Consider the following 27,212-nt stretch of genomic DNA (forward strand, 5'->3'; position numbering starts at 1 on the left):
GAAAGTAGCCTTACATAGGCCAATTATCAAGAATCAGCATTTTTTATGAACGATCATACCATGGCCGATAGAACTACTGTAGTTGGCACGGTCCTTGATCCTATGTTTGTAGCATGCATGCTGACCTAGGAGATGGAAGAGATAATTGTAATGTTTGACTGTTTTTGTGCAGCTTGTGATAACAGGAGATAAGGACAAAGACAATGCTGTTCAGCTGCCTGGAGCCTCTATGAAGCTGAAACTACAAGCAGACCATAAAGCTACCGTTGGACTGGTGGCTGTGGATAAAGGTGTCTCTGAGATCAACAATAAACTAAAGATCTCCCAGCGCAAGGTGAAAAAATAATCAAGCAAAATGTATTACCAAAGTTATTACATATGCAAAGCACAGTGGTCACTGAAAGTCTGGTCTCTTTCTGTTAAGATCTGGGACTTGGTGGAAAAATATGACATTGGTTGCACACCAGGAAGCGGAGCCAACGCACCAGGAGTGTTTCATGATGCTGGCCTTGCCCTGCAGACAAGCTTTCAGATGACAACTTCTCAGAGAACAGGTCATTATTTGTCATATAAACTGTCTTTCAGATTTCAAATGTCATCAAGGATTAAGTTCTGGGTAAATTGGGATCATAGCTGATCACTGGAGTAAGGGGACACTGGTGCTATGTTAAGATGCATGCCCCTTTGGCTGTTGATTAATAAAAAAAAAAAAGTACCATATGATGTAAATGTAGTATATTGCATGGGTTGTTGACGATACATGATTTATTTCCCCTTTTAAACAGCATGTGTCACGTCACAAGAGATTCATTCCATCACCTGAAAGGCCACTGATAAGGTTACTTTCACACTTGTGTTGTTATTTTCCGGTATTGAGATCCGTCTGAGAATCTCAATCCCGGCAAAAAATGTTTCCATTTAGTTCTCATGCATTCTGAATGGGAAGAGATCCGTTCAGGATGCATCAGGATGTCTTCCGTTTCTGGCAGCATTACGTTTTGTGACTAGACAAAAAACCGCTGCAAGCTGCGGTTTGAAGTCCGGTCATAAAAGCGGAAATAACCGGATACCTCACGATTAGCTTTCAATGTATTTAGTGACGGATCCGTTTATTTCCGTTTTGATTTCATACAACCGCAGGAACGGATGCATCCTGATGTGCAAAATCAAAACAGATCCGTTTAATTCCAGTATTGATCTCCATACCGGAATTAACAACGCAAGTGTGGAAGGAGCCTAAATTGTGATGTGGAGAGGATACATAACTCAGAATTGTAGTGGCACAGGAAGGTGGAGAAGTCGATACCGCTTATGCATAGAGCCTAACTATTAAAATTTACAGCAGGCAGGCAAATTATTGTATTTGTGTCCGGTACTGTTCAAACAATAAAAACTTCAGGTTATGGCCAACTACTGCCTAAATAAGTCCAAAATGGAACATCAAAATCTGACCACGTCTTTTTCACAAAAGCAGTAGACTAAATTATGGTCAGCAATCATAAAAAGATTTAAATATTACTCAGCAGACCGTTCTGTTTAATTTGTTTTGTACATCCAGAGTATTAGAAACATAATTAGTTCCACTTACAAGAGGTAAAACATTAAGTAATAATTGAAGAACTTTAGAAATTGAAGCATTTTCAAAAGAGCATTTCTTTGAGAAGACCACCCCTTAATCTAGACAAGATATTCCGGGATAGCTTTTCAGCACCATTATAAACTATGTATACTGACCATCATCTTTGAGAGGCTCACCCCATGAAAACTTCGTTTTGCAATGCAAGTTTGGGTGGTTGTCTCAAAGAGGTTTGACTGTGTTTACAATATGTAAGCCAAGCAGATGGCTGGCAAGGATGAGTCAGAAATAAAGTCATTAACACAGTCAAGACGCAGTAGAAAACTGTCTTCTTTACTGAGATATGGCAGTATAATGGTACGGCTTATAATTATATGTCTTCTCAATGAGAGGAACAAGTCTTTAACTATGGTAAATGTTCTTTTTGGTGACAACTTATAGGTGGCAATGGTGGCTGTCCAACATATGCATCTTCCCAGATACAGGTCTATATTCTGGACAACTTGATACCTAACTCTTCAGCCACTGTCACAACCATGCAGGTAGCCCACTTTCTTGACAGAGGCTTGCAGCCTCTGTTCTACTGTGGTACTTCCATCTAGCATGATTTACACAGGGGCACTGGCACATGCCTTCTGTTGGCAGGAAGGTCAGTCCCTTTTACAGATGTGAGCAAAGCAATGTCTTCATACTTGGGCATTCTCACACTCTACTGGGCCCAACCACTGTGTAATTCGCAATCAATTATATTACATAGGGGCCCTAATTACTGGTACCCATCTTAGAGTGGGCATGAGACCATCTAGAACTTATTTCTGGAAAGCCACCAGAACAATAAAGGATGTGAACAATCACACCACTATAAAATACAATAGTTGCATACATCTTGAGTTAAACCTGTGTCAAACAAGGAAAATGCTTCAGACAGAGTCCAAACACAGCAGGAATTCACAATAAAAGTCAGACTTTGGTAGAAATACTGTATATAAGCAAGTAACAACATTCCTAACATATCTGGAGGCGGTCACTTCATGACCTTGTATCATAACATGTACAGTCGTGGCCAAAAGTTTTGAGAATTACATAAATATTGGAAATTGGAAAAGTTGCTGCTTAAGTTTTTATAATAGCAATTTGCATATACTCCAGAATGTTATGAAGAGTGATCAGATGAATTGCATAGTCCTTCTTTGCCATGAAAATTAACTTAATCCCCAAAAAAACTTTCCACTGCATTTCATTGCTGTCATTAAAGGACCTGCTGAGATCATTTCAGTAATTGTCTTGTTAACTCAGGTGAGAATGTTGACGAGCACAAGGATGGAGATCATTATGTCAGGCTGATTGGGTTAAAATGGCAGACTTGACATGTTAAAAGGAGGGTGATGCTTGAAATCATTGTTCTTCCATTGTTAACCATGGTGACCTGCAAAGAAACGCGTGCAGCCATCATTGCGTTGCATAAAAATGGCTTCACAGGCAAGGATATTGTGGCTACTAAGATTGCACCTCAATCAACAATTTATAGGATCATCAAGAACTTCAAGGAAAGAGGTTCAATTCTTGTTAAGAAGGCTTCAGGGCGTCCAAGAAATTCCAGCAAGCGCCAGGATCGTCTCCTAAAGAGGATTCAGCTGCGGCATCGGAGTGCCACCAGTGCAGAGCTTGCTCAGGAATGGCAGCAGGCAGGTGTGAGCGCATCAGCACGCACAGTGAGGCGAAGACTTTTGGAAGATGGCCTGGTGTCAAGAAGGCCAGCAAAGAAGTCACTTCTCTCAAAAAAAAACATCAGGGACAGATTGATCTTCTGCAGAAAGTATGGTGAATGGACTACTGAAGACTGGGGCAAAGTCATATTCTCCGATGAAGCCTCTTTCCGATTGTTTGGGGCATCTGGAAAAAGGCTTGTCCGGAGAAGAAAAGGTGAGCGCTACCATCAGTCCTGTGTCATGCCAACAGTAAAGCATCCTGAGACCATTCATGTGTGGGGTTGCTTCTCATCCAAGGGAGTGGCCTCACTCACAATTTTGCCCAAAAACACAGCCATGAATAAAGAATGGTACCAAAACACCCTCCAACAGCAACTTCTTCCAACAATCCAACATCAGTTTGGTGAAGAACAATGCATTTTCCAGCATGATGGAGCACCGTGCCATAAGGCAAAAGTGATAACTAAGAAGCTCGGGGACCAAAACGTTGACATTTTGGGTGTATGGCCTGGAAACTCTCCAGATCTTAATCCCATTGAGAACTTGTGGTCAATCCTCAAGAGGCGGGTGGACAAACAAAATCCCACTAATTCTGACAAACTCCGAAAAGTGATTATGAAAGAATGGGTTGCTATCAGTCAGGAATTGGCCCAGAAGTTGATTCAGAGCATGCCCAGTCGAATTGCAGAGGTCCTGAAAAAGAAGGGCCAACACTGCAAATACTGACTCTTTTCATAAATGTCATGTAATTGTCGATAAAAGCCTTTGAAACGTATGAAGTGCGTGTAATTATATTTCACTACATCAACAGAAACAACTGAAACAAAGATCTAAAAGCAGTTTAGCAGCAAACTTTGTGAAAACTAATATTTGTGTCATTCTCAAAACTTTTGGCCACGACTGTAGAATCTTAACAAAGTACTGACTAACAGACTTTCTGTAATAAAAAAAAAAAATAAGGTACATTAGATGGACTTCTTGGTCATAAATGGGGGGGGAGCTGGAAAATTTGACACTAGTTATAATGAAAATTATTTGATGTTGATTTCTTCCATAGAATCGTTATGTCAACCAAATCTGAAGCGTAGGAGACGTTCCTCAGGCCTGGTGATTCAAGAACGGAACAAAAGAGGTAAAACTGGGACATCAAATAGTCACTTGTCCATATCCCATGTTCCCATGCATGCTTCTATATTTTGTAGAGCAGTTACAAAGCCTACAATGATCTGCTACATATTTCCAGCATCACAATATATAGGGACTGAGAAGAAATGTTGTGTGGACAGTATGCTCAAAAAGCCAATGGCCCCTGGGGAGCGTTTATTTTCCAACTCATACAAATTTCCCTGGGCTGATGGATCACTGACATATCTAGGCATCCAACTTGCCTTCCCTACTAGCAATTTATTCAAGGTCAACTTCTGGCCTCTATATAATAAAATCAGTGACTCTTTAAATAATCTAAGAATGGACTCGCTTTCATGGTTAGGAAGAATAGCTGCAATTAAAATGGTCATCCTACCCAAAATTATTTACATGTTTCGGAATATTCCAATTGCTATTCCCACTGGTTATATAGCAAAACTTCAAGCCTTAATTAACCGACACATCTGGGGGGAATTTAAACCCAGAGTGAAAGGACTTATCCTTAATAAATCACTCAAAACAGGTGGCCTTAATGTCCCTTCTATTAAACATTATTATGCCTCTTCTATACTTGACCAATTGAGATACCTGATTAAAAATGACATCTCAAAAAAATGGGTTTCACTTGAAAAAATATAATGGGATCTCATGATATAAGTATACGCCTTTCCACTACAGCGGTCTTTGGTATCAAAAATAAATCTTCATTATTAACTCTAAATGCAATACATACCATCTGGTATTCCATTGCTAGAATAGAAAAGCTAATTACCACTTCAGTCTCCTCATTACCTTTGGAAATCTGTGAATTAGCCATCCCAGACCTACGGATTAATAATTGGATAACCTCAGGTATTACTGATGTCGGACAATTGAGGAAAGATGATGTTTTTGTTGAATTTGCACATTTACACAAAGAGTTCAACATCCCTAACTCAGATTTCTATAAATATCTAAGAATAAGACACTTACTACAATCCCCAAGAATTTTCTATTTTATCTCACACAACCACTCACTGATGGATTGGATACACATGTCCCATAGCTTGGATAAAGGTATCACTAAAGGCTACCAACTATTGAAAGAATCAAACACAAACCCCTTACAACATACCCTGGATCTGTGGAATTCTGAGTTGGGTTCTGATCTCACGGACTCAGATTGGAATGAAGCTTTTACCTCTGTATCTAAACTCTCTAAATGCTCTGATCATTTAGAAGGGGCAAGGAAAATATTATATAGATGGTACAGAACCCCTGTATACTTAAATAGGATTTTCCCTGAAATATCTCCAGAGTGTTGGCGATGTGGCCAAGCTCCTGGCACATATTTACACATGTGGTGGGACTGTCTTACAGTTAAGTGTTTATGGGACTCAATTTTCGAGTTTATATTATCTCTAGCATGTTATCCTATTAGACCCTCATCTAAGATGGCTCTGCTCTCTGTAGGTCTTATAGACCTTCCTTTCCACTTTAGATTTATTGCCAGCCATTTAATATTTGCTACTCGTTTGAAAATTGCTGCCTGTTGGAAATCTGGTAACCTTCCTAATATTAATAGAATTTTTAGAACTCTAGATAACAACTGCTTATATGAAGGTCTATGGGCATCCTCTAGGAGCTCGAAAACTGCTTTTCTAAAGAACTGGGACGTTTGGCTAAGTAATAGTAAATGTAAAATACCTCCTAATGCATCCATTAGATTATAAATTTCCTGATCTCTGTCACGGTTTCTTGTATATTAGTACAAGAAAAATCGGAAAATGCACCGTTTTGCAGCCGCATCCGTGATCCGTGTTTCCTGTCCGTCAAAAAAATATGACCTGTCCTATTTTTTTGACGGACAACGGTTCACGGACCCATTCAAGTGAATGGGTCCGTGAAAGAACACGGATGCACACAAGATTGGCATCCGCGTCCTTGATCCGTGGCCGTAGGTTAATTTCATACAGACGGATCCGAAGACCCGTCTGCATAAAAGCTTTTTCAGAGATGAGTTTTCACTTTGTGAAAACTCATTTCCGACAGTATATTCTAACACAGAGGCGTTCCCATAGTGATGGGAAAGCTTCAAGTTAGAATATACTACGAACTGTGTACATGACTGCCCCCTGCTGCCTGGCAGCACCCGATCTCTTACAGGGGGCTGTGATCCGCACAATTAACCCCTCAGGTGCTGCACCTGAAGGGGTTAATTGTGCGTATCATAGCCCCCTGTAAGAGATCAGGGGCTGCCAGGCAGCAGTGGGCAGACCCCCCCTCCCTCCCCAGTTTTAATTTCATTGGTGGCCAGTGCACCCCCCCGCCCCCCTCCCTCCCTCTATTGTATTATCATTGGTGGCCAGTGCGCTGCACAGACCTGTCACTTACCAGTAGGAGGAGCTCCCGGCCGGTCACAGACAGCGCAGCAGGTAAGTATGATGCTTCTAATATTGTAATATTGCTAAGTAACCATGGCAACCAGGCCTGCAGTAGCGTCCTGGTTGCCATGGTTACCGATCGGAGCCCCAGCGATTATACTGGGACTCCGATCGGAACTCTCCGCTGCCACCAATGATCGAGGGGGGGGAGGCCGCACACTGGCCACCAATGATAATACAATAAAGGGAAGGAGGGGGGGCCGACGGAGGCCGCACACTGGCCACCAATGATATTACAATAGAGGGAGGGAGGGGGGGCCGGGGGAAGCCGCACACTGGCCACCAATGATAATACAATAGAGGGAGGGAGGGGGGGGGGGGCGACGGTGGGGGCCGCACACTGGCCACCAATGATATTCAAACTGGGGAGGGAGGGGGGGTCTTCCCCCTGCTGCCTGGCAGCCCCTGATCTCTTACAGGGGGCTATGATACGCACAATTAACCCCTTCAGGTGCAGCACGTGAGGGGTTAATTGTGCGGATCACAGCCCCCTGTAAGAGATCGGGTGCTGCCAGGCAGCAGGGGGCAGTCATGTGCACATGTCGTAGTATATTCTAACTAGAAGCGTCCCCATCACTATGGGAACGCCTCTGTGTTAGAATATACTGTCGGATATGAGTTTCACGATCTAACTCATATCCGACAGTATATTCTAACATAGAGGCGTTCCCATGGTGATGGGGACGCTTCAAGTTAAAATATACCATCAGATTGGAGAAAACTCCGATCCTATGGTATATTAACTCCTGACTTTACATTGAAAGTCAATGGGGGACAGATCCGTTTGAAATTGCACCATATTGTGTCAACGTCAAACGGATCCGTCCCCATTGACTTGCATTGTAATTAAGGATGGATCCGTTTGGCTCCGCACGGCCAGGCGGACACCAAAATGACTTTTTTTTCATGTCCGTGGATCCTCCGAAAATCAAGGAAGACCCACGGACGAAAAAACGGTCACGGATCACGGACCAACGGAACCCCCTTTTGCGGACCGTGAAATAATACGGTCGTGTGCACGAGGCCTTAGGGTTAGGATTTTCATAAAAATTCTACTGCAAAATGAATCACACGTTTTTGCAGTTCGCTTTGGATGAATCACAAAAAAACGTCACTGAGGGAAGTGGCTTTCCTTGATTGGCTCAGAGGCTAACAGACAGCCTGTCAGCCAATCAGGGGGCAGGATTCTGGCATGTCATTTTGCCCAGAACACCATACATACTATTCTGTGTGCAGATAGTTATCTGAAGGCCTGTGTTGTGGCTGTGTCTGCCAAAAAGCGATTACAGACACAAGCTAGCAATATAGAGGACTGAGGAAGTATAATGTCATAATTAGGTTGATTAAGGTTTTATAAGGGAAAGCACAGAGAGGCAAGAACTAGTCACTCAGTCTTGTGTTTCATACAGCCACTGGCAAGTGTTTTATAGGCTTATTACCAGCACAGCAATGTCATACATTCTGCTGCTAACACTCAGCAATTGCCCCATTTTCCCTCCATATAAATCAGATTCAATTTAGCTATCATTCGTAATTGGGCATTTCTCTGGCAGGGCTTCATAGGAATACAATGTATTTCTCATACACTCCAATGCATTGGAGCGTATGAGAGAACCAATCTGATTGATTTTGATAATTCCCTATAGGAACTATAAAAAAGTGTAAAAAAAAATAAAATTCTAATCACCCCCTTTTCCCCAAAATGAAAATAAAAATATATAAACAATAAAAAATACAAAAAAGCACCGGCCTCTCAGGTGGCTGGGACTGCGGGAGCTCACATTGGCTAGTGCTTTTTTTCTATAGTAGCAAGCACTATCAACACACTGAAAAATTGCAGGGTGGTCATAACCATGGAAACGAGCAGTGTATAATGTGATGGAAAAATGAATCCACCGTCAAAGGAAGCAATATAGATAATAGCAATACATTAGTAAGTCCCTTCAATTAACTTTCTCTACATAATAAATGCTATTTGCTGAAGTGAGACAAGCCCTTTAAATGGTGGAATTAGAAAGTGCAAACAACGAGCCCTCATGCGTCTATGTGAACAGAAAAATAAAAATGTTATGGTCCCAGAAAGGTAGGTAGTGAAAAACATAAAAAATAAAATATGAAAAAGACCACATGGGCTAAAACGGTTAAACTCCATCTGCCCCTCAATAAAGGACATTTTTTGGAAGCTTTGGAATATAAAGAAAAGCATGACGCGTGACATTGCAGTGTTTTTTATCAGGCTATTTGTTAACGCCGTCAAACATGCGTTTCCACAAAGCTACATATGTCAGTGTCACTCATTATTTGCTATTGCTGTCATTGCATTCAAGAGCTTAGGGAGGAGGGAAGGGAGAGAAAATGCAACAATTCATAAAAAATAACAAAAAAATAATATGTTTTGCTTATAAGTCCTAAAAGACTAGAAGGAGTTATATACCAATTGTCAGGGAAAGTGGAGCAACTTTGGTGAAAATGCAGGAGGAGGGTCTTGGATTTCCTGAGCTACAAGGTCCATTTCAGCTAGGACAGGTATCTGGTAACACTGAAGATCCTCCGGCTTCATGTCAAATTTGAACTCTATTATAGAAGTGAATTGTTCAAAATTCGGCCATTTCTGTCTACCAATCCGATTCAGGTCCAAATCGATTCTACCCAAATCGAAAATTGCTCAAATTCACCTGCAAATTTGTGTATGAGACTCTCTCCCAGGACTCATTTTTTTCCCTCTCTCATGTTTTTTGCTTTTTTTTTTATGTATTTATTTTTCTCTCTCACTCTTTCCAAAATTTCCCAAAATTCCGATTCGGATACATCTTAAATTGGTTGGGTCGGGTCGAATTAAGCTTTATAATTTCTCTAAACTATACATACTCTGTTACCAGGTTTAATTTTTACGGATTGATTTTTTTTTTTTAAATCAGATTATGAAGATGAAACATTTATTGATGATGAAATAATAACCAGAACAAAATTCCCAGAAAGTTTGCTTTGGAGGATAGAAGAAATGAATGAAGCACCAGATGCCAAAGGGTGAGTTTAAGTCTACGGTCAACTTATTAAATGCATTGTATGAGACTAGTGTAGCGGAAAGAACTTCTACTTTTCTATCATCCAGAAATTAGGCCAATTTTGTCCGTGAACAGTGCCTGGTGCTGCACCTAAGTCTCATTTAAAGGAAATGTGACATCAGAAAATGGCATTGTTTAATGCAAAATCACCCATTAGGATATTTCATGATTGTTATCAGTATTATTGATTAGAGATGGCCATGCGGTTTGCCCGGCGGTCGTTTCGCGGCAAAGTTTGCATGTTCGCGGTTCACCGAACTGGCAAACATATGGCGATGTCCGCTGGTGCCATATTCTTTTACATTGTGAAGAACTTTGACCCATGACACATCCATCAGGTGGTACAGGACAGCCAATAGAGACGTTTCAGCACATGGACATACCCCCTACCTTATAAATAAACCTGATCTGGCCGCCATTTTACATTCAGTGTTTTGCCAGTGTAGGGAGAGGTTGCTGTGTGGAGCAGGGACAGGCTGTTAGGGACACCAAACGCTAGCTAATAGGGCCACAAAAGTCCTTTTAAGGACTGGTATAGGTGTGCTATTGATAGGTGTGATACACAGAGGGGTGAGATATACTAATAATATACTTTCTAACATAGAAATTATATTATAATGTATTTGTATTGTGCAGCAGTTGTGTGCGGTTCTGCTGCGATACTGCAGCCACACAGAGGGACAAACGCTATCGGAACAAATCATTTATACTGGTGTGATATACCAGTTGCCCCCCAAAAAACTGATTGAAGCAGGGGTGTTATATGCCAATAATATACTTTCTATATAGTGCATTTAGGTAGTGCAGCATTTGTTTGCGGTTTTGCTGCGTTAGCGCATCTACACAGAGTGAAAAACACTATTGGAACAAATCATTTCTACTGGTGTGATTTACCAGTTGCCCCCCAAAAAAGTGAAAAAAAAAGTGGGCTACAGTAAAATTGTTATTCAGTAACCGCATAATGTACCTCGGTGAATGCCTAATTTTTAAGGTCCGTACTCCTGTGGCCTAAAATTTAGGCTCCAGCAGGGCACATTTCAGAGAATTTCTCTTTAAGAAAATGTCATAAAAATGTCCCCTGATTAAGACACATATTTTTTGTTGGAATTTTTGCCATTGATCCCCCTCTGGTATGTCACTGTCCATGTTGTGGGACTATTTGTGCACTTCTACTAAGTATTTGGTGGCTGCAAATATGAGCTGAAGGTTTTCCGGGTTCTCCTATAGTGAATGGGGCCCGCCGCATACTTGCTGCTAGCATACATTTGATTGCGTTCGCGAACCGCCCCGGCCGATGTTCGTCCATCACTATTATTGATCACCCTGCCCAGTATTGTCAGATATGTTGGGGTTTACACTATAAATTTCTATAACTTTTTTTTTTAACAGGATCTCCACTAAGACTATACCCATTATCTTAAAAGATTCTACCACCACATGGGAGGTTTTGGCTGTGAGTCTATCGGACAGTAAAGGTAAGCTGTTTCTTCTTGTCCTCATGAAGAGTGTACGCTATGGGGACCATTTATTAAGGCCGGCCTTTTACACGGTCCAGGGTCCTATTTTTTTTAAAATATTTCCGTAGGTGACATAGGAGAAGGTTTGTAAATATGTAACAGGGTAGGTATTCCTGGAGGCATTAGTAAGGGGGGGGGGGGTTTCACATCAGCGTTTTAATTTCCGTTTTAGCAATCCGTTCAAATGTGATTAAAACAGAAAATAAAGGAATTGCTAAAATAGAAAGAAAACTGACTTTTGGACAGGAAAAAAGGACTATTCGTCCATTTTTTTTCTATTGCACTCTATGAGGACGGATCAAACCGGAATGCCTTTAAAGTGTTCCTTTTTGCTTTCCCTTTTAGCAATACCGTTATTTTCCGTTTTAAACACATTTCAACAGATTGCTAAAACAGAAACTGAAAGGCTGATGTGAACCCCCCTAACATGCATGGGCGTAACCATAGCCATAGCAGCCATTACACTTGCTATGGGGTCCAGAGGTTAGGCGGTCCAATCAGGTGCAAGAACATTGTACCTATTGGTGGAAAAAACAATATAGTGGATTTTTGCTATATTGTGGGTTTTCTGATATATTGTACTACTATACTTGCCAATAATTCTTGCTACTTACGAAGGTCTTTTGATTTGCTTACACTAGGTGGTGAATTATAGTTACGTCTCTGGTAACATGGAAAAAGATTTAGCTTCTCGGGATAAATACTGTAGTCCAAACAATGGAAACTGCAGTTTCATGAGTTCAAAACAAATTAAAGTGAACCTGACCTGTCATCAACTTTATGGTGACCTCACTGAGGGCAGCATAAATAAGTGACAGAAATGCTGATCTCAGCGGTGGGTCACTCATGAGCTAAAAGTAAGGGGTTGCCGAGAACCAGCATCATAACCATTGCAGCCCAGGCCTGGAGAAGAGTCAGATCTACCTGAGAAGAGTCCTGGTTATCCATAATCTCCTGCACCCTCACCCATCTGCTGATGATTGGCAGTTCTCTCCTAGAGAGAAAGAGAGAAAACTAGGTAGAAGACTGTCAGTCATCAGCAGGTGGGCAAGGAGAGCAGGAGATTATGAATAACCAGGACTCTTCTCAGGTGGCCGGGACTCTTCTCAGGTGTCCGGGACTCTTCTCAGGAGGCCGTGACTCTTTTCCAGGCCCAGTCTGCAATGATTGTGATGTTGGTTCTCTGTAACCACTTATTTTTAACTTATAAATGACAGACCGCTGACATCATCTCACCTGTCTCTACTTTATTCTGCCGTTAGTATGGGCAGCATAAAGGTGAAGACAGGTTTCCTTTAAGGATGAACAAATCGATTCTATACTAATTAGATCACATGACAATCAGAGGAAGTGGGGGGAAGGGCTTGTCCTGATTGGCCCAGAGGCTAAAAAATAGGGAGATCCATGACTGAGAAAAAGCACCATAGTGTGCTCAGCTTCTGACCATTTCTGACCACCAGCTTCTTGAGGAGAAGTACCACAAAAGACTTGCAGCTGTATTTGCAGCAAGCGTACTGACTCAGGGGGGCTGTATACAAATGCACTCCACACTTTCTAGACTTTTATTTATTAAAACATTTGAAAACCATGAATCAAGGTTGTCTTTTTGTCACGGCTGAGAGTGGTGGAAACCCTCAGCCGTGCGATGTCTATATGGGAGATAGCTGTTGGGCCAGGACAGGAATCAGGGAGCCAGTCACCTCCTATCACATCCCTAATTCTGACCCTGTCTCCTAGCCGTATGAGCCGACCCTGATGGTGGGAGGGCTCATACACTGGAACCTGTAATTCCTGCTAGCCCTCAGGGTGGCCCTGGACTAGGAGCAGGGTAAGATGACCTGTTCCTGCTAGACACGGAGCAACAGGAGTCTCACTGGCCAAGCTATAAAGGAGAAGGGAAACATATACAGACATATGGCAATGGCAGGTAGTTGAAACTAGTATCACACCTACCTGCCACATACACCCAGCCTGGAACCCGTGCACAAATGCTGCAGTCCACAACAACCTAGAAGGACACAGCACACACCACACATCAGACAGGAACCCAGGACCATACGCTGCAATAACGATAGAGACACCACTAGACATATAACATAAAATAAATAATAATGTCTAACATAGGTTTTATGACCACAAGGGTGGCCCTCACTGGCAGATTGTATAAGAAACCAGGAGGTTGCCTCCAGCTTACAAACAAGGCTGGAGTACCCCTCAGACATCAGGTCTCAACTGAGGCTTTATAGCCCAAAGTAGTCACACCCATACTCAGACACACCCAGTGTTCACACACAGAAGGGAATTAACCATTCTCACACCAGGGAAGGGAAGACAGCCACTTAAAGGGAAATGCACACAAACACAATCACCTGTTACCGCCGGCAACGGCATGCGTGGCAACCATGTCTTGAGGAACAGCCAACAGGCCGAGACACTGCCACCACATGCACACAACACCAGAAGTTGCCGCGGACAACCACAAGTGAAGGGAGGTGTCACCGTGCATACAAACATAACCTCGTGCACAACAAACAAAGTGCATACACCAAACTACACGTTGCCAAAGACAACCGCATGCATATCTGTTGTCCGTGGCAACCGCACTTGAGGCATACAACTAAGTGCCCCAAGCTGCGGTTGACAAAACACCCAGACCGCGGGCAACTGCATGCGGCTCCCAAGTGCATACATACACACACACCCAACCAGGTGTAACCGCATGCACTTGACAGTACGCTGCCTAGCAACAGCTCAGGCTGCTATACTGCCAAGTACCAAACATGTTGCCAGCGGCAACCTCACGCGAGGCAACATACCAGCAGCCCTCACCATGTGGTTGATAACAAAACCAAACAGCAGGCAACTGCATGCGGATCCAGAGTCACGACCAAGACCATGGGTCGTGACACTTTTTGCAACCACTTCATATAACAATCCTTTTCTGTCCCCCCCCACCTCTTGGACCCGCACTGCTCCTATCTCATAAATTGAGCCGGCAAAGTGAAGGAGGGCACACCGCGCATGTGTGGCAGTCCTCCATTCATTTGTATGAGACCATTAAAGTGAATGGAAGCGTTGGCCGCGCAAGTGTGGTGCGCTCCCATTCATTTCTATGGGGCCAATGGAAATAGCCGAGTTGGCTTGGCTATTCTCGGCGGCCCCATAGAAATCAATGGAGGGTGGCCGCACATGTGCGGTGCGCCCTCCTTCACTTTGCCGGCCCAGTTTGCGAGATAGGTGCAGGTCCCAGAGGTGGAACCTGCACCTATCACACAATGGGGGCATATCCTAGTGATATGCCCCCATTGTCTGAGATGGCAATACTCCTTTAATACTGAGGCACACTAACTATATCATTAAAATAATGGATTTACTGTGAATGTCGGTGCACTACAACATGATGCACACAGCGATATATTACACCTGCCTTTAATTCTGATGCACACTAACTGTATCACTAAAATAACAGATTAACTCTGAATAACGGTGCGCTAGAACATGATGCACACAGCCATACACTCTCCCTGCAGTCTCTCTGCAGTCTCCCTGCAGTCTCTCTGCACTCTCCCTGCAGTCTGACTGCACTCTCCCTGCAGTCTCTCTGCACTCTCCCTGCAGTCTCTCTGCACTCTCCCTGCAGTCTGACTGCACTCTCCCTGCAGTCTGACTGCACTCTCCCTGCAGTCTCTCTGCACTCTCCCTGCAGTCTCTCTGCACTCTCCCTGCAGTCTGTCTGCACTCTCCCTGCAGTCTCTCTGCAGTCTCCCTGCAGTCTCTCTGCACTCTCCCTGCAGTCTCTCTGCACTCTCCCTGCAGTCTGTCTGCACTCTCCCTGCAGTCTCTCTGCACTCTCCCTGCAGCCTCTCTGCACTCTCCCTGCAGCCTCTCTGCACTCTCCCTGCAGCCTCTCTGCACTCTCCCTTGCCATGTCTCTCCCTATGCTCAGCTCACAGTGATATGCCGGAGACTTATCGGGATGAGGCTTTTATAGGGCTGTGACATCACAGGGGATGGCTATCTGTGGATTGGCTGGCTGCACGGCATTATGGGTGATCTCGCGTTCCTGGGCCTCTTACTTTCCGCCACTTTAGTAAAACCTGATTCGTTACCATGAAGTGCGATAAAAATCTGATTAGCTGCGAATCAAAGTTTTCCTAAAGTTTGGACTGAATTCTACGCTTTGCTCAACACTACTCATAGCACCGCGTGTGTTTAAATATCATTTGCCCCCGATAAGGGACAATTTTTGGAAGCTTTGGCATATGATAAAGCATGAGACATGATGGTGCGGTGTGTTTTTAAAATAGCTGTATGTTAACACCATCCAACAAATGCTTACCCATAGGTATGTATGTCAGGGTCACTCACACATCATTTATTGCTGTCATTGCGTGCGTGCCAGAGCTTGGGGAGAGGGAATGTTGGAAGGGGAAAAAATCATAAAAAATAAACGAAAAGAGATAACAAGGTTTTCTAAAAATTCCTAGGAGGCTATAGAGGGTTATATTCCAACTTTCAGGGCAATTTGAGCAACTTGGCTCGGCCCGAATCTATTTGGGTTTGAACCGAACTCTCTGAAAAATTATGCAAACTGGACCCAATTTAAATCTCAACTGATTTGTTCATCTCTTCCCTGGAGTATAATACAGGATTGTAACTCAGAACCAGTGCAGGATAAGTAATGTAATGTCTGTATACAATAACTCCACCAGCAGAATAGTGAGTGCAGCTCTGGAGTATAATACAGGATGTAACTCAGGATAAGTAATGTAATGTCTGTACACGGTAACTTCACCAGCAGAATAGTGAGTACAGCTCTGGAGTATAATACAGGATGTAACTCAGGATCAGTACAGGATAAGTAATGTATGTACACGGTAACTTCACCAGCAGAATAGTGAGTACAGCTCTGGAGTATAATACAGGATGTAACTCAGGATCAGTACAGGATAAGTAATGTAATGTATGTACACAGTGACTGCACCAGCAGAATAGTGAGTGCAGCTCTGGAGTATAATACAGGATGTAACTCAGGATCAGTACAGGATAAGTAACGTAATGTCTGTACACGGTAACTTCACCAGCAGAATAGTGAGTACAGCTCTGGAGTATAATACAGGATGTAACTCAGGCTCAGTACAGGATAAGTAATGTAATGTATGTACACAGTGACTGCACCAGCAGAATAATGAGTGCAGCTCTGAAGTATAATACAGGATGTAACTCAGGATCAGTACAGGATAAGTAATGTATGTACACAGTGACTAGAGATAAGAAAATTTTACCAAATTTCTTTGGAAAAATTTGCTTCGATACGAATTTATTTGCGGGCCCTTCGGCGAATTACGTTTAAAAAAACTGCTATTTCCTAGCTGCAGAGAGCCTTTATAGTGGTGTAGAACACTGTGCCTTGCAGTAACACGCATAGGGAGTCTACTTTGTTAGTAAAATAATACTGTGAGTCAGTATGACATGCAGATGACAGGCGTCGCACTTAGATTCACTGCACAATTCACTTATTTGGGCAGTCACAGGGCCAAAACTGACCAAATAACTCACGTATGAATTTGGCTTTACAGGTCAATATTAGCACCAAGAAGAAGCGCACTCCTGTTACACCCTAAGTCAGCTGATTCCACGTAGATGTCTACAGAACCTGTTCTATTAAACACTTATACAAGTAGAGCCCCCTGACAGAGTGGAGAGGGTGTCAGCAGTAAGTTTGTGTTGACGTCACTGATTATTTTGCCCTTCCTCTGATCCATCAGAACAATAACCCACAAAAAACGGATCCTGTCTGTGGAGCATCCGTCCTCACTCGGTCAGCATTTGGTCAGTAATCCATCAGTATTGCTAATACCAAATGGAACAGGAGTGGATCCAAAACAAAGATGACACATGAACGGACTGTTTGCAAGCCTTCTGTGTTTTGTACCCACTCCTCTTGGCTACCAAATCACAAGCCAATTCTGATGGGACCATACGGGCCTTACAGCTGCTACACAGACAGGATCCGTTGTGCGTTTAATTTTATTGTCCTTCTGACAAATCAGAGGAAAAGTCAAATAAATGATGATGTCAGCCAAGCCAAAAAAGCTAAACAGTGGCCCAGTCATGAAGTGGGGAGGGTGGGAACAGCATGAGAAGTCCACAAAGTGGCCCTATGACATAGTGGTGAGGTAAAAGCAGCTTGAGGAGACCACAGAGTGGCCCAAAGACAGAGTGTGGAGGTGGCAGCAGCATCAGGAGGCCACAGAGTGGCAAGGTGACATAGTGTGGAGGTGGCAGTAGCATGAGAAGACCACAGGGTGGCCCAATCACAGAGTCTGTGGATGGTGGCAGCATCAGGAGGCCACAGAGTGGCAAGGTGACATAGTGTGGAGGCGGCAGCAGTATCAGGAGGCCACAGAGTGGCACAATGACAGAGTGTGGAGGTGGCAGCAGCATGAGGAGACCACAGAGTGGCAAGGTGACATAGTGTGGCGGTAGTGGCAGCATCAGGAGGCCACATAGTGGTAAGGTGACATAGTGTGGAGCTAGGAGCAGCAACAGGAGACTACAGTGGCAATAGTGTGGAGGTGGGTGGCAATACCAGTACCCACTGAAGATGGTGTGTGAGAGAAGGAGCACTTGGCATCAGATGTGTGGCCTCAGGCGGGTGGCAACATCAGAATAGTAGCTGAGGCAGGTAGCCAGAAGAAACCAGAGTGGCCCAATCACAGAGTCTGTAAGGTGGCGGGAGCATCAGGAGGTCACAGAGTGGCAAGGTTATATAGTGTGGAGGTGACAGCAGCATTAGGAGGCTACAGAGTGGCAAGGTGACATAGTGTGGAGGTGTTGACAGAATGAGGAGACAAAAGAGTGGCATAGTGACATAATGTGGAGGTGGCAGCAGCATGAGGAGACCACAGAGTGGCAAGGTGACATAGTGTGGAGGTAGTGGCAGCATCAGGAGGCCACAGAGTGGCAAGGTGACATAGTGTGGAGGTAATGGCAGCATCAGGAGGCCACATAGTGGCAAGGTGACATAGTGTGGAGGTGGCGGCTGCATCAGGAGGCCACAGAGTGGCAAGGTGACATAGAGTAGAGCTAGGAGCAGCAACAGGAGACCACATAGTGGCATTAGTGTGGAGATGGGTGGCAATACCAGTACCCGCTGAAGATGGTGTGTGAAAGAAGGAGCACTTGGCATCAGATGTGTGGCATCAGGCGGGTGGCAGCATCAGAATAGTAGCTGAGGCAGGTAGACAGAAGAAACCAGTCTCTTTTGTCAAAGTGTTGGTGTAGCACCATGGATCAACTAGTCTGATGAATCAGGAATTGGTGTGTGGAAATCCTGGCTGATCCATGCCTGATTCATCTTGACAAAGGTCAGTCAGTCTCTCCACATTTTTGGTGGACAGGCGATTTCTTCTTGGGGTAACTATGGCCCCCGCCGCACTAAACACCCACTCTTATGCCACACTACTGGCCGGGTAGAGCAAACTCGGCCAGTTGCCGCCACAAATCCAGTTTGGCTGCCCAGTAGTCCAGAGAATCTTCAAGGTCAGCTGGCAGGGTGCACTCCAAGTAAGCCACCACCTGCTGGTTCAGGTTCTGCTCCAGGTCTAGATGCTGGTGAGTAGTTTCTTCACTATATGGGTGAAGAAATCTGCTCATCAGCGACTCTAGACTCAGGTTGCTGATGATGGAGCTGGTACTGCTCCTGCCACCCCACTCCTCTCCAGCAGCCATGGCAGTGAAACGTGAGCACAGAGGGGCCCCCCGGTCACACCTGCGAGAGGATGGACGATGGTGCAGATAGGCAGCAGTTGACTGACTACATAGGATGTCTCTATAGTAGTTCATTTTGTCCTCCCTCTCAGCGGGTGTAAAAATGGCCCCCATTTTGGACCAGTAGCGAGGGTCCAACAAGGTGGAGAGCCAGAAGTCATCCCTCTGCCGAATGGTGACAATTTGGCTGTCACTACACAAGCAAGTGAGCATGCAGCGGGCCATTTGCGCGAGTGACTCGCAGGGACTCCCTGCCTCCATCACCACTGCATACTGCCACGGTGTGTCTGGTTCCTCTGCCTCATTGCACTATAGCTCCTCTGGCTGCTCCTGCTCTTTCTGGTCCTCTTCTTCTGTCACCTGTGTAGCAAAACCACCCATTTTGTGCTCCAATGTCTTCCTCCTCCTCCAGTTCAGCCCCCACAGGGCTCATGTGGCCGTGAGATCTAGGCGCCACTTCTACAGTCCCCTAACCAGTTAGATTTACCAGCATCTGTTCCAGGACATGAAGGAGTGGAATTACATCTTTCATCCTGTAGTCCTGGCGACTGACAAATAACGTGGCCTACTCAAAGGGCCTGAGCAAACAGCAGGTGTCATGCATGAGCTGCTACGGGCTGACATCGAAGTTACACAGGGGAGTACTCCTGTCAACTTGGATCATCAGGAAATCATTGATGGCCTTTCTCTGTTCGTATACTGTAGTCGGTCCAACATATGGAGGGTGGAATTCCAACGGGTGGAAACATCGCATATCAGCCTGTGTTGGGGGATGCCGTTCTGCAGCTGCAGCTCAAGGAGTGTGTGCTTTGAGGTGTACGAGTGGCTGAAGTGCATGCAAAGTTTCCTGCCCATTTTTAGGATGTCTTGCAGATGGGTGGAAAACTTCAGGAACCGCTTGACAACCAGATTGAACACATGTGCCATACAGGGCACATGCCTCAGCCCTCCTTGATGCAGTGCAGACACAATGTTCTTCCCGTTGTCGGTCACCATGGTTCCGATTTTCAGTTGTCGCAGCGAAAGCAAGGATTCTATTTCTTGCTGAAGGACATGGAGCAGTTCCTCCCCTGTGTGACTCCGTTTGCCCAGGCAAACAAGGTGCAGAACAGCTTGACACCGCCATGCCCTGCACATGTGGTATGCGGGAGGGGAACTGTGTATTGTCCCTGCAGTGGACACGGTGGAGGATAAGGAGACAGAGGCGGACATTGTCGCTGGACCAACAGCATGGCAACGAGGAGGCAGAAGTGGCGTCACCTGGCCAAGTTGCTGGTGTGGCTGTGCAGGAACCACATTCACCCAGTGGGCCGTAAAGGACATGTACTGTCCCTGACCATAGTTACAGCTGGCGTGCACTTTGGCAGATCCTGACAGGCTCAAGGACTGGCCCACCTTCTGTTCTACATACGTGTGCAGTGCTGGTATAGTGATGAGCGAGAGGTGCCATATTCGATTTCGCGATATATCGCGAATATTCGAGTGAATATTCGTGTTATATTCGTCGAAATCGAATATTCGTAATTATTTCAATTTTCGCGAATAATATGCGATTATTTTAATCGCGTGTTGCGATTTTTTTCTAGTATATTAGTATAAGGCAATGGTATTTTACGAAATTTCGTACTATTGCTCTAACTTCGTCTTTTAGAATATTACGAATATTCTAAAAGACGAAGTTAGAGCAATATTACGAAATTTCGTAAAATACATATATATATTGTAATTTAGCTAATATAGTGCTATAATCATTTTTTTTTTCTTTCATTTTTTTTCCCTCTTCTGAACTTAAGCTTTGTAAAATATGTACACTGTTAAAAAAAGTTAATATAGCAGTATATTAGCTAAATTACAATATATATGTGTATTTTACGAAATTTCGTAATATTGCTCTAACTTCGTCTTTTAGAATATTCGTAATATTCTAAAAGACGAAGTTAGAGCAATAGTACGAAATTTCGTAAAATACACATGTATGGAATATAGCAGTGCGAAGCTGAAATTGCGATGCGATTAATATAACACGAAAAAATCGCATGGTGATTTCAACGTAATTCTCTAATCCGACAGTACATTCTAGTATATGGAGCGTCCCCATGGTGATGGGGACGCTCCATGAGCACGGCAACGGGCCCTGAATGGACCATTAAAAAAAAAAAAAAAAAAAAAAAAAAAAAGAATATTCGATTTCGCGAATATATAGCACTATATTCTAAATATTCGCGAAATCTCGAAATCGTGATATTCGAGAAAAATATTCGCAATTCGAATATTCGCGCTCAACACTATGCTGGTACTGCCTTTGTGGCAAAGAAATGATGGCTCTCTGAAAAGTGCAGTGTCCACCACTTGGAAAGGGAGGGACTGCAGCACCAGCAACTTGGACAGGAACACTTTCAGCTTCTGCACCGTTGGATGAGTGCACACATACTGTTGTCTCTTGACAATCACTTTGGTGATCAATTGCTGACGGAATGCGTGACGAGGAGTAGGAAGAGCAGGAGCATCAGGACCAGCAGATGGGAAGGACAGATAGCTCCATAAGGTTGAGGTGGTGGAGCCTTGACTGCCAGAAGCCAGGTGCGTGCCAGTGGGTGATGCAGCGGTTGCTGCGGCAGGCTGGACCACCACATCGGAGCCACGGTTCCCCCAGGCTACTTAGGCTACGTCTACACGACGACATTTGTTGCAACAAAATGTTGTGCGACAAATGTCGTTGTGTAGACGTAGCCTTAATGGCAGCGCTGCATATGTTAACGCAGGGCCGTAGTGCCAACATTGGCACCCTGGCCACGCTTCATCCTCTGCCCACAGATTCTACATATGGCCACGTTCACCTCCTCCGGCGGCTTAAAAAACCTGCCACACCGCCGAGTAGGTGATTTTATCCCCAACACTATGCAATGACTGACTGCTATCGCCGCTGCCTCCTTGAGCCCCTACACCGCTACTTCCCGGGCAGGTGGCTCCCGAGAAGTGGGTGGTCTACCTCGGGCACGTTTGGCTCCTGACCTCCCACTGCTGCCACCCTGCTGACTCCCGGCCACGCTAGCGACTTGCTGGCTCACGGGCGAGCTGCCTCTCTCTTCTCCCGATGATGATGAAGCACCTTCGTCACCCGGCTCCCAAGTGCGATCAGCTACATCATCATCATCGAGTACTGTCTGCACGTCACTGATGTCCTGCTCAACCGTCTCTGTGTCAGGAGCCTGACCGCTCTCAACACCAGCTCCCACGCCACTCTCATCACTACTTGCCCTCATAGTGGAGGAAGTGGTGGATGTCTCCTCCACATCTTGGCTGGGCAGTAGCTGCTGACTGTCCTCTAGTAGCTCTCCCTCGCTGAAAAGTGGAGCTGAGCCTACAGCATATAATACTTCTCGCGGTGAGGAAACAGAAAAGGACAGAGGCAGGTTGATGACAGGTGATGGCACAGGGCAGGGGCGTAGATAGAAATCACTGGGCCCCATAGCAAGAATCTGAATAAAGCCCCTTAACCCCACCCACTACCCACATCTGGCCCATCCCACCTCCTGTCCTGACTCCTCCCATGCCACACCCCCATTTGCAAATAAAGAAATGTATACAGGACCTACTGAAACCGTTAGGGATAAATCTTTTTTTTATTTTTTTATTAACCAACTTTGTTGCAGTAATTAGTAACATAGTAACATAGTACATAAGGCCGAAAAAAGACATCTGTCCATCCAGTTCGGCCTGTTATCCTGCAAGTTGATCCAGAGGAAGGCAAAAAAAAAAAAAACCTGTGATGTAGAAGCCAATTTTCCCCACTTTAGGGGAATACAAAATTCCTTCCCGACTCCAATTAGGCAATCAGAATAACTCCCTGGATCAGCGACCCCTCTCTAGTAGCTATAGCCTGTAATATTATTACACTCCAGAAATACATCCAGGCCCCTCTTGAATTCCTTTATTGTACTTACCATCACCACCTCCTCAGGCAGAGAGCTCCATAGTCTCACTGCTCTTACCCTAAAGAATCCTCTTCTATGTTTGTGTACAAACCTTCTTTCCTCCAGACGCAGAGGATGTCCCCTCGTCACAGTCACAGTCCTGGGGATAAATAGATGATGGGAGAGATCTCTGTACTGACCCCTGATATATTTATACATAGTAATTAGATCTCCCCTCAGTCGTCTTTATTCTAAAGTGAATAACCCTAATTTTGATAATCTTTCAGGGTACTGTAGTTGCCCCATTCCAGTTATTACTTTAGTTGCCCTCCTCTGGACCTTCTCCAGCTCTGCTATGTCTGCCTTGTTTACAGGAGCCCAGAACTGTACACAGTACTCCATGTGTGGTCTGACCAGTGATTTGTAAAGTGGTAGGACTATGTTCTTATCACGGGCATCTATGCCCCTTCTGATGCAACCCATTATCTTATTGGCCTTGGCAGCAGCTGCCTGACACTGGTTTTTGCAGCTTAGTTTGCTGTTTATTAAAATTCCTAGATCCTTTTCCATGTCAGTGTTACCGAGTGTTTTACCATTTAGTATGTACGGGTGACTTGCATTATTCCTTCCCATGTGCATAACTTTACATTTCTCAGTGTTAAACCTCATCTGCCACTTATCTGCCCAAGCCTCCAATCTATCCAGATCCCTCTGTAGTAGTATACTGTCCTCTGTAGTATATATACAGTATACTGTCCTCATCAGTGTTAATTACTTTACACAGTTTAATGTCATCTCCGAAAATTGATACTTTACTGTGTGTAAAGGGGGAATATTAATCACCAATATTTATGCAAATATCGATAATTAATATTCATAAATAGGAGGAGCCGTCTGTTGATGACTCCGCCTATTTATACCTTTATATAAAAACAATACCTTCACTATACCTTACGTTACTCACTAAACTAACTGCATGCGCCTTACTGAACTAACTATCGCCAATGACTACTCGTTACACAGATAGTTACTAGTAAGCAAGATATTTATTATCAGGGGTGTAAGCAGACCACAAACACAAAAGGTACCGTGGGAGGTGATCAGAGATATCAATGGAAGGGTAATCAGGGCAAGGGTAAATCAGTGGCCAGGGTAAATCAGTGGCCAGGGTAAATCAGGGGCAAGGGTAAATCAGAGGCACAGAATCAGGGGTACAAACAAAAGATAATCAGGGACCAGGGTACACAGTCACAGTATCAGGGGCACAAACAAGGCAAGGGTTAATCAGGGACCAGGGTGCACAGTATCAGGGAAAGGTTAATCAGGGGCACAGCAAACAAGGGAGTAGGGGTATGGTACCAGGGGTTATAGGGTTAACAAGGGGAGAAATTGTTGGTGGGATTGCGGTAGGGGATCAGGGATATGAGGGTTAATATAGTGGTAGGGATCAGGGGTATAATGGTTAATATCGTTGGTGGGATAGGGGATAATAAAGGGGGTGATACTTAATATATGGTTGCTCGTTCGTCCAGGGGTTTGCTCGTTCCTCCAGGGGTCGTCTCCTTATGTGGGGGGCGGCACGGCTCTTCTTCCTTAGTGCAGGGTCCATCGGATATTTATCCCCGGTGGCCCGCACTGCCGCACCGCCACCATTGGAGACACGTGGGCCGGCGCAGTGAGATGACATCACTGCGCGGGCCCGTGCGTCTCCTGGACGAGCGCGTCGGGGCCGTGCTACATGCCAACAGGCGGGAGAAGCCTTTGATCTCCCGCCTGTAGCACTCTGCATTCCGGCCAGTGAGATGTTAATTTCGCTGCCGGAATGCGCATAATAGAAGGAGGGGAGGCTTCTCCCTTCCTTCTATCATGCATAATTATCTCCAGCAGCGCTGGGGTAATTACACCAAAGGGCTCCGATTCTGTTGAATCCGAGTCCTTTGTAGTTATCAGGATGACCGGACCTTAGTTCGGTCATTCTGATGCAATCAACCAGATTGCATCTGTGCGAATGCTTGGGGCACATTCACACCGATGCACCTGGTTTCAGGTATAGGGAGGGGGAGGAAATGTAATACTTATAAGACACAGATGATTATATATATATATATATATATATATAAAATCATAGAAGGGGGCACAGATAAAGGGGGCACAGATGATTATATATATAAATCATTGAAGGGGGCACAGCTAAAGGGGGCACAGATGATTATCTATATCATAGAGGGGACACAGCTACAGGAGGCACAGATGATTATATATATCATAGAAGGGACACAGCTACAGGGGGCACCGTCTAAAGGGGGCACAGCTATATATATATATATATATATATATACACTAAGGGGAGCAAGGGACCTATAAAGGAGGCACATATTTCCCACAGTGTCCACCATGAGCCCCTGTGGGCCACCATGGGCAGACGTGCACAGATGTTGGGCACATCTGCGCACATCATCCCATGATATGGTGGTCACTGTATGCATATATACCATACATGCATGCACTTGTCTGCATGCATGCATGGGTATATATGCATACGCCTCAACCCTTCCTCAACACTGTGCAAGCCTTCTACCAGATCATTAATAAATATATTGAAGAGAATAGGGCCCAATACTGACCCCTGAGGTACCCCACTAGTGACAGTGACCCAATCTGAGTGTGTACCACTAATAACCACCCTCTGTTTTCTATCATTAATAAAAATGTATACGTATTTCCCAATAAGGATTTGTTCTGTGAAATAAAACAGAAATCAAATATTATAGATAAGGCTACATTCACACTAGCGTTAAAGTTTTCCGGTATGAGATCCGTCATAGGGGCTGAACACCGGAAAAAATGCTTCCGTTTTGTTCCCATTAATTGTCAATGGGAACAAAACCAAACTGAACAGAACAGAATGCTCCAAAATTCATTCAGTTCCGTTTAGTTGTGTTCCCTACATGTAGTTTGCTTTCCGTCCTGGGAAAAACGGAATCTCTGCCACAATAGAAAATGGATCGTCCCCCATTGACTTTCAATGGAGTTCATGACGGATCCGTCTTGGCTATGTTAAAGATAATACAACCGGATCCGTTCATAATTGATGCAGATATTTGTATTATCAGTAACGGAAGCGTTTTTGCTGAACCCTGCCGGATCCACGCTAGTGTGAAAGTAGCCCAAGCTAGATTTAAAATATTCTTTAAAAAGTCCAAGTCATGAAGATGACATGGTTCTGCATCTTTAAAAGTCCAAGTCAAAAGAAGTAGCATGGCAGGGATCATAACTATAAAAAAAAAGTTATGGGGGTCAGAATATGGTGATGTAAAAAAGTAAAAAAAATTTTTTGCAAAGTTTTAATTTATTTTTACACTATTTAGACATAAACAACCTATACATATGTGGTATTATTGTAATCGTACTGACCCAGAGAATGAAGGGCACAGGTCAGTTTTGCCGCATTAAAGTACGACTTCTCCCGCAAAAAAATAAGCCCTCATACATCTATGTGAACGGAAAAATTAAAAAAAGTTATGGCTCAAGGAAACGGGAAGAAAATGTCAAAACGAAAAAACCTCCGGTATCCTAAGTGTTAAAGGGGCTATCTAATCCCTATTATGCCCCCCAAAATGCCGGGAGCCACATACAGATAATACTTACACCCAGTGGGGGGGGGGGGTGTGCAGCCAATAGCAGGCCGCGTCGGAAATGAGCCTCCCTAGCATCACCCACGACGCTAGGGAGGCTGGTTCCCATCGCGGCCTGCTATTGGCTGCCCCCCATGTCGCTGAATGTTTTAATCTGCGTGACGGGAGGGGTTGGTATGGGGGCATTATAGGGATTGGATAACCCCTTTAAGGGCTCGTTCACACGACCGTTGGTGTCCCGTGCCCGTGCTGTGAACCGAAAAATTGCCTTCCGTGGGGCAGGCGCATGGGGATTGCCGACCCCTTCACTTGAATGGGTCCACGATCCCTCCGTTCCGGAAAAAGATAGAGCATGTTCTATCTTTTTGCGGTGAAGCGGCACGGAACGGAACCCCAGAAAGCTCTCCGTAGTGCTTCCGTAGTGTTCCATTCCGTGCTTCCGTTCCGCATCTCC

General features: G+C 44.5%; 1 protein-coding gene across 1 annotated transcript in view; it reads left to right on the forward strand.

The window, feature by feature from the left end:
- Positions 1 to 27,212, forward strand: part of LOC122927158 (venom factor-like) — a 495,227-nt gene that overhangs the window by 199,050 nt on the left and 268,965 nt on the right. Inside the window, exons 14-18 of the mRNA XM_044278755.1 lie at positions 173 to 334; positions 425 to 554; positions 4,343 to 4,417; positions 9,773 to 9,881; positions 11,309 to 11,394. Coding sequence (XP_044134690.1) covers positions 173 to 334; positions 425 to 554; positions 4,343 to 4,417; positions 9,773 to 9,881; positions 11,309 to 11,394 — 562 coding nt within the window. The remainder of the gene's footprint in view (positions 1 to 172; positions 335 to 424; positions 555 to 4,342; positions 4,418 to 9,772; positions 9,882 to 11,308; positions 11,395 to 27,212) is intronic.

This window comes from Bufo gargarizans, chromosome 2 (genome assembly GCF_014858855.1).
Source record: "Bufo gargarizans isolate SCDJY-AF-19 chromosome 2, ASM1485885v1, whole genome shotgun sequence".
NCBI classification, from domain to species: domain Eukaryota; kingdom Metazoa; phylum Chordata; class Amphibia; order Anura; family Bufonidae; genus Bufo; species Bufo gargarizans.